The sequence below is a fragment of the Palaemon carinicauda genome, chromosome 37, assembly GCF_036898095.1.
Source record: "Palaemon carinicauda isolate YSFRI2023 chromosome 37, ASM3689809v2, whole genome shotgun sequence".
Lineage (NCBI taxonomy): Eukaryota > Metazoa > Arthropoda > Malacostraca > Decapoda > Palaemonidae > Palaemon > Palaemon carinicauda.
The window spans coordinates 21210946-21223445 of NC_090761.1; the positions used below are offsets into that span (position 1 = coordinate 21210946).

Here is a 12500-nt window from a genome sequence, read left to right on the forward strand (position 1 = left end):
TATATATACGTATATGTTAGTATATATATACATACATATATATATATATATATATATATACATATATACATATATATACATATATATATGTGTGTGTGTATACCAGATATACGTGCATTTACAAACCATTTACCAAACGTATATTTTCATATGTATCGATGCAAAGCAGGCATACACGCAAGCACGAGTGTGCATGGGACTGCTTACTTGCAATCTGGAAGCTTAAAGAGCACCTCCTGTTTGTCTGAAACCACAAATGTAACACTGAGCTGAAATAGAGGACACCATTGGCTGTGAGTCACTCTCCGTTGCTCAGTTGTGCTTCATTTCCATAAAAATATTAATGGGACCTAGTTACACGGGTAGTTGATATTATTATTATTACTATTATTATTATTATTATTATTATTATTATTATTATTATTATTATTTGTTAAGCTACAACACTAGTTGGAAATGTAGGATGCTATAAGCTCTAAGGCTCCAATAGGGAGCAAATAGCCCAGTGAGGAAAGAAAATAAGGAAATAGATAAACTACAAGAGAACTAATTAACAATAAAATAAAAGATTTTAAGAACAGTTACAAAAATAAATTAGATCTTTCATATATAAACTATAAAAACTATTACTATTACTTGCTAATCTACAATCCTAGTTGGAAGAACAGGATGCTATAACCCTAGTGGCTCTAACAGGGAAAATAGCCCAGTGCGGAAAGAAACAAGGAAAAATAAAATATTTTCCGAACAGAAACAACATTGAAATATAGATCTCCTATATAAACTATAAAAAAACTCTAACAAAACAAGAGTAGGAGAAATAAGATAGAATAGTGTGCCCGAGTGTACCCTCAAGCAAGAGAACTCTACCCCAAGACAGTGGAAGACCATGGTACAGAGGCTGTAGCACTACCAAAGACTAGAGAACAATGGTTTGATTTTGGAGTGTCCTTCTCCAAGGATTTAATGCCGGGATTTCGTTTTCACTATAAAATTTCATTAGTGTTGCTGTTTCTTGGTTTGAATCCTAACATGAATTATCTTTAGCCCCTTTTAATTTCAATTAATGAATATTTTGTTGCTAGAAACTGTCAGCAATTTGAGACGCTTCGCGTCAAATCATTCTTTCGCGAAATGTCCTTGGAATTGCCAAATAATTTCTTTGCAGGCCGTGGATTGCGTAATTAGGCGCACATAAGTGAGATTTACTCATTGTAAATTAAATGAAGAAACTCTAAAATTACAACATGCAGTAGTTTCAGTGAAAAATAAAGCTAAACAAATTAATTTTACAAATTATAATTTAGGGTTGTGGTGGCCGATGCGGGAACGTCCCTCACTGGCGAACGCCAAACTGCGGTTCGAGTCCTGCCCAAACTCGTTAGTTGCTTTGGTTGCTGCTTCTTCATCATCCTTGTGAGCTAAGGATGGAGGGGGGGGGCAGGAGGTTGAAGGAGCCTATAAGTCTATCTGCTGAGTCATCAGCAACCATCGCCTGGCCAATCTTGGTCCTAGCTTGGGTAGAAGAGGGGGCTGGGCGCTGATCATATGTATGTATGGTCAGTGTCTAGGGCATTGTCCTCCTTGATGGGGCAATGTCACTGTCCCTTGCCTCTACCATCCATGAGCGCCCTTTAAAACCTTTAAAATCGCATAATAACAGTAGGCTAATGAAATCGTTACTATTGTTATTACCATTATTATTAGTAGTAGTAATGACAACATTAAAAAGATTATCAATATCACGAAAGTTATTAAAATTTAGTTGAGAAACAACATCGGCATCTTCATACACAAATTTTACGTAATTTTATTGGATAACTTTCGTCTAAATCTATCATACACCCTCTATCACGCCCCATACCTAAATATATATTTATCGCTTGCTTTCCACTTTCTCTTCCGGATCAGTGGAAATTCGTCTATCAAAAATGAATAATGATTTGATTATACAAATATTACTGTAATCAATGATACGTTCTTCGATTGAATTTGAGGTTCCTTTGTCAACTAAAGAGATACATGATAATATTGTTTTCCAATGCCTCTATAACGTTTAGAACGTCAGAGAGAGAGAGAGAGAGAGAGAGAGAGAGAGAGAGAGAGAGAGAGAGAGAGAGAGAGAGAGAGAGAGGAGGGGGGATTTCGAATCTGCTGTATCTAACCCTAGAGAAGTCAGAATCTGTAAGTTTAATCGAAATTAACATTGCTATACATGAAGATGTCCTTAGAAAGGTGTGGAAGTCCTTTCTCACAGTGGGGAATTATATCAATAAATAGACCGTGGTCTAGCTATAGGGATCCTCTCTTGATACTCTGCACAAAGGCACGGGGCTACTGTCGAAGAAAACACCATAAAAAACACACGCACAAGTAAAAGCCAAAAATCTACGGACGATACATTGATGACATATTCATCACAAGAATAAACAATGACGACACAAGAAAGAGCTGACAAACTCTGGAGGAATTCCGTTCTGAACTTTACAACAGAATACAGCCAATTTACGACCCTGCATTTTCTCGATGCCCAAGTTAAACAGCAGGATGACCAGTTCAAAACAGAGGTATACATAAATTAACCCAGGTAGGAAGATGCCTAAAAGCACAGGTGAATGCCCCAAAGCATACACAAAATGAATAATGAGTACTTACGACGAAAGAGTATTTGAATAGAGCACATCTTGGAAAGCAGTAATCGATTGAGCAAACCAAATTTGATTAGATGAAAACCACGTCTTGCGAGGAATCATCCAAGATTTTACCCTGAAAGTCCATTACTAGAATACAACTTCGAATACACACCCTAACCTAGGAACAGTGCCACCCCCGGTGGTCCAAGGGAAGTTTATGCGAATGTACTTTACAAAATTTCATGCTTGGAGATGAGCAAATCTCACAGAGAAGACTGCATCGGACGCACTACCACGGTACGCCGATGACGTAATTTGAACCACAGTTATTAAAGGGCCATGCACCAACATTACATTGATATTCACGACCGGAAACCCTCCTTGAAATAACTAATTGATGGAACCCAGACCGTTCGTAGATAGAGCAACGACGGTAAGCTCATAGTAGCTAAAACCGTGAATAGCGTTCTCTAAATAGGCTCAACTTTATCATTCATGAAGAGTTTACCTATATTCTCTCATCAAGCAAAATTCGGCCTCGCAGTGCAGGGGAAGTGATGGCGCGGGATGCCCCTCGATGTCTGAAATCACACCCACTTTGCAGGCCGATAAACAGCGGCAGCTGGGGCGTGCCACTAGCGCCACCTTGACCCCTAACAGCAGAGCGCTCTTAATTACCTGACCTGCATAACTCTGTGATGGTACACATGCAAATGCCTACGCTTAAGTTTCCGTGCATGTTGTTAGTATTATATATGCATACAGTTTAGTCATTCAATTTACTCTTCATAATCTTTAATGGATCTCTGAAATGTTGAAAGATTCAAATTTTTCAAAGTTTTTATTTTTTTTTATTTTCTTGTACCCTCTAAAATAGTATGGAATTTTAGATGAACCCATACATATAAAATGAATTATATAACTAGTGCAAACCATAAGCTACTCTCTTGATGAAGAAATAATATTGTTGAAACTGCTTGGGTGATAAAATGAATTAAAGTAATTAAATATCGTTTCTTAACCAAAGATTTACGTCGGAAAATCTGAAGAAATGACCTAAATACGAAGATTCATGCAGGATCTCGTTGACACCAATAAGTCAATTACCTTTATTGAAAATTGCACGAGATGTGGTGTGTCCCAAAGCGCGCATATATATATATATATATATATATATATATATATATATATATATATATATATATATATATGTGTATATATATATATATATACATATATGTATATATATATATATAATGAAATGTGATACATATAGGGTTATACATATTATGATGATGATGGTAATCTATAAACACACACACACACACACACACACATATATATATATATATATATATATATGTGTGTGTATATATATTATATATATCTATATATATATATATATATATATATATATATATATATATATATATATATATATATTATATATATATACACGTGTGTGTGTACATGAGCGCATGTATATGCGAGTCAGAAGACTCCTTGAAGGGAAAAAGTGTGTCAGACATCTTTTTAACATAATGAAAATTACTTCGTGGACCAAGTTGACCACAATCCAGTTATAGAACAAGCAACCCCCCCCCCAAAAAAAAAAAAAATTGCATGCACGAACTCATGTTTATGCTCTATTATTAGCCATTTGGACGGCCATGTAAATATACAAACATTTTAGGTTACTGGAGCTAAGGTTACAGGGCCAGGATTTTAGGTCTATATTTGTGTTCATGTTAACTGCTGACTCAGGAATATTATATTTCGGTATTTCTTTACAACTTTTCTACTTTTCTTTCATATATATTAGCTAAAAAGGGTAGAAGTATCTGTCAGTATATTCAGAAAGTATATTTTAATTTTTAGTCTGTATTATGCAATTCAAACATACACCATAACTTATATACATATATATTTTCAGTTATGATATATATATATATATATACTGCACATATATAAATAAACAAATAAATAAATATATATATTTATATATATATATATATATATATATATATATATATATACATATATATATATATATATATATATATATACTCATAAATGGGTGCCTGTGTATTTAGCAGGAGAACAGGAGAGAGTAAGATAGCACTGCATAACATATATACATATATATACATATATATATATATATATATATATATATATATATATACATATATATATACACATATATATATATATGTATCTTTATCTTTGTATTTATCAGTAGAGAGAGAGAGAGAGAGAGAGAGAGAGAGAGAGAAGAGAGAGAGAGAGAGAGAGAGAGAGAGAGAGAGAGAGAGAATACGGTATTAAAGCATATTATGTCAAATAGCTTCGATTCTCCCTTGTCATTCATTTAAAGGGTCTCAAACAAAATATGACGATCAGCTTAAAAAAAAAATGCAACCTTTTCCTCATGTCCTACAATAAGTGCTTCTTCATTTCCCTTTCATCTCTTTATGCAATGATCTGTAATTTTAAAACAACTTATGCCATACAGTATTTCCTTTTCTCATTGGTAATGTCTCTGCCTGATGATCGCCAGACTGGGGTTCAAGACCTGCTCAAACCAGTTAGATCCTTTGGTAGCTATAACCTCACCATCCTTGTGAGCTAAGGATGGGGGGTTTGGGTGGAGCCTTATGTGTCTACCTGTTGAGTCATCAGCAGCTGTTGCTTGGGCTTCCCTAGTCCTCGCTGGGGTGGAGAGGGGGCTAGGGCGCTGATCATAGGGCATTGTCCTGCTTGCTAGGGCTATGTCATAGTCCTCTGCCTCTGCCATTCATGAGCGGTGTTTAAACCCTTTAAGAGAATCCCCATTGTCCGTGATTCTCAAGAGAACTTTAGAGTTAATCATCCGATTCGTAACTGTCTCATTCATCAATAATTTTGGTTCTCAAAGTCTATGCTTATATTTTCTGTTTTTTCAAATTTTATACTGCATGAATAATAGTTTAATCTCTTCATAATTGATATGAAAGATCTCTTTCTACTTTGATGTTGTTACTGTCGATTATTTTTTCCCTTATTTCCTTTCCTTGCTGGGCTATTTTTCCCTGTAGGAGCCCTTGGGCTTATAGTATCCTGCTTTTACAATTAGGCCGTAGCTTAGATGATGATAATAATAATAATAATAATAATAATACAAATTTTTTATCCTATTCCGAAATTATCTTCTAAAATTGGATTCACCTAAATTACTATTAATAATATCAGATTTTACAAATTCCTATCCGAACCTGTGTGATCTACCTGTCCCAAGAGAGAGAGAGAGAGAGAGAGAGAGAGAGAGAGAGAGAGAGAGAGAGAGAGAAATGCTCTATGATTACTCCAGTTTCTCTTGGAATAAATCTTTGTTTTCTTTCCGCCCGAGAAAGTCCAAGAAGAGAAAACATCCCATATATATATTTCCCGTTGCAGAGATTCTTAGTTCTCCCCCAGGGCGCTATTCTGGTTACCTGCAGCCATTCATCAAGATTGCACGGGGTTGCCAAAAGGCGGATTTGTGGGGATAATGACGGAAAAAAAAAAGGCTACAGAGGGATCTCCATTTCAATTTCCGATTTCTTCTTCACTCTGGAACGGAAAATATTTCCGCATAGTTATCAAGGTTGAAAAACTATTATGGCATATAAATGTCCTGTTTAATATAACATATCTGTAGATTTGTACTGTATTTTGAACTAAAACTAACAAAGTATAAAAATCGTGAATATATATTTGGTTAATTTGGCGCAAGTTTTGTTGGTTTTCGGTACTACAACGTTTAAAGGCCGTTTTTCTGACCAGTCGGAATTTTTAGGCTGATGCAGTGGCAACACTGGATGGTTGCGCTGAGGTTGCGGGTGTGTGAATGGATATTGCAATTATTTTGCAAAAGCCTGCTTTGCATGGACGCCATATGCTTTAGAGTAACTAATTGAGCTTATTACCTCTTAAGTATGGAATGGCAAAGGCTTTGAAGGCGAGTAATGATAAAATAGTTATTAAACTACTTGATATGGAAGGAATGAAGACACGAGAATGCATAAACATTTGAATGATTTTGACGTTGAGAATAAGGAACATGAAAAATGTATGGTAACTCCGATCTCAACGCTTAGAGAGATTAGGCGAAACGTTGATGGAAGCGATGAGGTTCTGAAAAAATTACCCAATGTGAATTTAACCGATTTAAACAACAAATTTTGTGTTCTTACTCCATTGTAGTTTTTTGAGTATTAACAGAAAAGCATTTCCTTTCGTTTCTTCAATGTTTGGAAATTATCCTTCATTACACATGTGGTAACGTCCCTGCCTGGTGGTTGTCAGACTGGGGTTCGAGTCCCGCTCAAACTCGTTCGTTCCCTTTGTGTTTGCAACCTCACTATCTTTGTTATCTAAGAAAGGGAATTTGGGGGAACTTATAGTTCTATCAGCAGAGTCATCAGCAGTCATTGCCTGGCCCTCTTTGGTCCTAGCTTGGTTGGAGAGGGGCTTGATCACACGTATAGATGGTCAGTCTCTAGGGAATTGTCCTGCGACCTAGGGAAATGTTACTGTACATTGTCTCTGCCATTCATGAGCGACTTCAAACCTTTAAATGGTGACCCATAGTTACTTTTGTGGAATCTCTCTCTCTCTCTCTCTCTCTCTCTCTCTCTCTCTCTCTCTCTCTCTCTCTCTCATAGAGAAAATCATTCTTCAACGATTATTTTAGAAACATTTTCAACACTCTCCTCTAAAACCACTTTTGTAATTCAAACTGGAAGGTAATTATCCTTTGACAAACTGTACAGCGGAAACAACGCGACATTTAACCATGACTAAGCAAAGTTTCGAGCGCCTATTGCTTTCTTCTTACTCCCCTGTACACCACCCACAGTACTTTTCTCTCTCCCTCAAGCGAATAAAGTCCTCCCAGTTCCTATTTCCACGTAGAAAATTTCGGATGGCTTCTCAAATGAATATAGGCGTTGCGTGAATGTTTGTGTCCGTGCGAGGAAGTGTGTGTGGGATTCTGCCAACCACAACAAAACGAGCATATGGGAGTTGTTGATCTCGACACGCGATGCTTTGCCTGAGACCCTGTTGACTGGGTTGTCTTCCATGCAAGGTTGCCAGGTTTTCTAAATGAGAAAAGGCCAAATTTTAAACAACGGAAGCTTTAAAAGGCCAAACCATTCGTAGAAAAAGGACAAAAATATAGCCTTTATGGCCAATCAATTTCAAAAAGGCCAAATTGATATATTTGGCACGAAAAAAGGCCAAAACGGGGGGGTTTGGCTTGAAAAAGGCCAACCTGGCAACCCTGCTTCCATGTTTACAAGACTGTCAAATGTCATGTGCAGTAGGTTACGAGTCCACATGAATGGATGATTACAACCTGTTTCTCCTTCTTCCTCACCATTAAAGGGTCGGTTGCCTGATACGCCTTTTCTAATGCTTTCGATCAAAGGCATCCTCTTCCACCAAACCTACCTATTCTAGACTTATAAAAGGCTTAAATGGCAGGAGGTTATAATGAGTGTGAACAAAAGCTAATAGGTAGAATTGAGTAGGGTACTTGCTTTTCAGTATAAGTGTTTTCCTAAAGCTGTATCTATAGATAAATGTTAATTTGCAGCCCGGTCTTCACACAGACACTAATATCAAAAGAAATGCAATATCATAAAACTATAACATAGGAAATTAAAAATTCTACCTTTGGTGATCTCTCCAGGTCCTCTTCACAAAGCGAAAAAAAATGTATAATAAAAAAACCTGGAAGAGATTCACGAGTAAGGATTATATATAAGAGGTCAGTTGACTAATCATTAAACTCAAGATTTATCTTCATGTATAAATATGAATTTCTCTATTCTATTAATTCGTTTGAATAACTGCTACTCAAATCAAACGTATCAAAATATTCATATAGGGGGAAAAAATATTTCAAATTTGATTACCAATCTACCAAAAATTAAAAGATAATGGTTTCAATTTAAGCCAGATTTTCACAATCGTCTTAAAAAAAATTAAAGATTCTTATTTCAATTTCAAACAGTTTTACGCTAAATACTAAATCTAAACTCTAAAAATCTAAATTTAAAAAGGAGCTTAACGATTATATCAAGTGTACTCGTACGGTTAATTTGCTCGAGTCCGACGTATGGCCAACTTATTCAACTGACAGATGGAACGTCTTATGATGTAACACAGTCGTGTGATTATACAGATTCCAGTTTTTAATTAGAAGGAATTTTTAATGTTTTATCTTAGGGGTTTTCAGTTTCCATCTGCTGAAAAACACATATACACACACACACTATACATTATATATATATATATATATATATATATATATATATATATATATATATATATATATATATATATATATATATACATACATATGTACATATATATATCTATATACCTACTGTACATATTTATAAACACACATAAATGCATTTCTATTACATACACATGCAGGTATGTAAATCAACAAATCAACTGTTTCCTTTAACTGAATATTCTCTCAGTAACCAATTAATGTCACTGTCTTCCTTTGAAAGCTGAATCGGCGTTTTAGATATTATTCATACAAAGGATAAAATAAACATCTAGAATACATTACGCTTTTTAAACTAATACAAAACGGTAAAAAATTAAAGGTCTGTTTTCTCATACCATTGACCGGTCGCCTAAATCCTTTAACAAAATAATTTTCTTCCTTCATCGCGAATATTCTGAATATCTATTCACCTATCTACCTTTCTAGCTATCTATCTAACTAACTAACTAATTAACTAAGTATTTAACGGCAGAACAAAGGCCTCAGACATGTCCTTCCACTTGCGTGTTTATGGTCTTGTGTGTGTCAATCCCCACCCGCAAACTCTCGTTAATCTATCGTCTCCTCTTCCTTCTGCTTCTTTTACAATCTCCAAGGACTCATTCTGTTATTCTCAATGTCAATCTACCGTTTTTCATCCTTGCAGGAGACCAAATCACTTCACATCACTTCGATATGTGACCTATCTTTTCTCTCATTTTAGTACTTTATACCTCCATTCATACTACATATATTTTTGACCTTAAAAGCTTCCAGTTTTTCAACCTTATTCTATTCTTCTAGAGGTGAAGATGCACTCGGGCACACTATTTTTATTTCTCTTCCTCAAGTTTTTTTTTTCTTTTTTAAGTTTTTATAGTTTATATAAGAAGGATTTATCTAATTATTATTATTCTTAAAATATCTTATTTCAATTGTACAATTGTTCATTACCTTTCCTGTAATTTATTTATTTCTTTGTTTCCTTTCCTCACTTGGTTGTTTTTCCTTGTTGGATCCCCTAGGCTTATAGCATCCTGCTTCTCCAACTAAGGTTGTAGCTTAGCTAGAAATAGAAATCCCTTTTTCCAGCATATTCCAAAAGATGAAGATGATCACAGTTATTTGAAGATTTTATAGTTAATATATGAAAGACTTATTTTCATGTTGTTACTATTCTTGAAATATTTCACTTTAATTATTAATTACTTCTCTGGTAGTTTATCTATATCCTTGTTTCCTTGCCTCACTGGGGTATTTTTCCCTGTTGGACCCCTTAGGCTTATAGTATCCTGCTTTTCCAACTTATTTTATAGCTTAGCTAGTAATGCTAATAGTAATTCTTCATTTCAGAACATTCCAAAAGATGAAGACGATCGTAGTTTTTTAAGTTTTTATAGTTTACATATGAAGGATTTATCTTAATGTTAATACTATTCTTGAAATATTTCGATTCGATTAATAATAACTTCCCTGGTAGCTTATCTATATCCTTGTTTCCTTGCCTCACTGGGCGATTTTACTAGTTGGACCTCTTGGGGTTATAACATCCTGCTTTTCCAACTCGAGTTGTATCTTAACTAGTAATAGTAATTCTTCTTTCCAGCACATTCCTAAAGATGAAGACAATCGCAATCGCTCTCCTGTTCCTGGCAGCCTTTGCCTCTGCCGAGGAGAACAACAACAACATAGACCTGGAGGTTGAGGAGACGCCGAGGTTCACGTTTGTGGACCTCACTAACAACGCCGCTTCACTCTCCCTCAACTCCACGTCCCTGCAGTACGCCGTGATTACCGGCATCGTCCTCCTGCTGGTGGCCATTGTGGTCGTCCCTCTGCTGGGTTACGACCTGAGCACTATTTTCACCAACAGGGAAGATTACGACTACTCTAACTACGCCTATGATGGCAACCAGGCCTATTCATCCTACTCAGCCTATGCCAAAAGGTGAGAGGAGAAATTCTTTCTTCGCTGTTGATATTTATAAAGTGACTTTGTTTGTGCTCCACATGCCTAGTTATACCTAACTCAATGAACTTGTATGTGTATTTGAATGTCATACTTGACTGTATACTAAATAACATGCATTTATTTTTACCTGTAACTTATATTATGGCACCTATAATCACGACTAAAGTTCACCTATATCGTTAAAATGACAGATTAACATACTAATCAACAGATTGCATGAATTCCTGAATTCCATACATATGCTTTTAACTTAGGAACTGTAACGTTGTGGAATATCACGTAGTGGAACAACACTAGAATGATATATTCACCCACTAACTCCTCGTAAGAGGTTGATTCAACCCTAAAGTCAACTTTCAATCCCATTCATTTCAGGTCTCTGGACTTACTCTCCCCAGTGCTCAAGGCCCTGACTGAAGCTTATCAACGTTACGAATAAACCAGACCATAAATTCGTCATGATGGAAAGAAATTCGGAGTTTTAAACGTTAATTTTTTAAAGTATCGCAGGCTGGACCTGGGATATCGTAGGTCTTTGACCAAAGACTCGATGACATTTGACTCAGAGAGACAAAATGTACGGACGTTTTTAAAAAAATGCCATTATAAGTGCTCCTTGATGGCGCTTGCGTAACTGGACTGACTGTAAAACCTATAGTTCAAATACGTAAGATTTTGGACTCTATGTTACTTCTTTTGTCAATTGACAAACTTAGATTCTTAGGTAGGGGTGGTACAGTTGTCTTCATTGATTCTGATACACTTTACTGTTAGCAACGCTCGCCTGTGAAACAAAGTCGCTGAGATTGTAAGCACGTGAGCAAACGTTGTTTTTATTCATTTTACCAAGGGCTGTTAAAAAATAACCATATTTCATTAAATAGCACTTCGTAAAATTAATAAAAATGCCTCTAATCATGTTTTCAAGCTCATAGACTGTTTCACAGGTAAAGTTGCCAACAGTTTCCCTATTGTTAAAAATAGCTTTATCCGCTATAATATACAGCGGCCAGACATCTTAACTTCCCGTGAAATATATCGGATATAATGAAGCCAACTGTACTACCCATCACAAAAGAATCCCAATGGAAGATGAAATCTTTACTGAAAGTTTATTTCTTTATTTATTTATTTATTTCATTTTTTTTTGAGGGATGGCAGTAAGTAGCTGGACTACATAATACTAATTGTTACTGCTATGACGCTGACAGACGATAAGTTCACTCTGAGACTGAAGACTTGGACAGACACTGAAGACTGATAAATCTTGAACATGTAAATACTCATTGCCTATTATATTCTCTCGATTGCAAAAGAATAACTTAGAAATGTTTGACTTCTGCTTAGGTGGAAAGATTTCCCTTGTTTATTTACAGAGACGACGAAACTACATTGACGTAGAATAATATGCAACAAACAAAAAGACAAGTGAAAGAAAAAAAACTTTTGCTTTGAACTTTTGATGATAAAGCTGACAATCTAATTTATTATATTTATTTTTGTTACCATTGATAGTTATGTTTTGTTTCATCCCAACGTACTTGAAGATGCTAAATAGAATATTGTATTTCATCATCAATTGTAA

At 35.5% G+C, this 12500-nt stretch overlaps 1 protein-coding gene across 1 annotated transcript in view; it reads left to right on the plus strand.

Moving 5' to 3' along the window:
• Positions 1 to 12387, plus strand: part of LOC137629004 (uncharacterized) — a 17071-nt gene extending 4684 nt beyond the window's left edge. The window contains exons 2-3 of the mRNA XM_068360256.1: positions 10550 to 10891; positions 11291 to 12387. Coding sequence (XP_068216357.1) covers positions 10563 to 10891; positions 11291 to 11354 — 393 coding nt within the window. The 5' untranslated portion in view covers positions 10550 to 10562 and the 3' untranslated portion in view covers positions 11355 to 12387. The remainder of the gene's footprint in view (positions 1 to 10549; positions 10892 to 11290) is intronic.
• Positions 12388 to 12500: the final 113 nt, after the last annotated feature.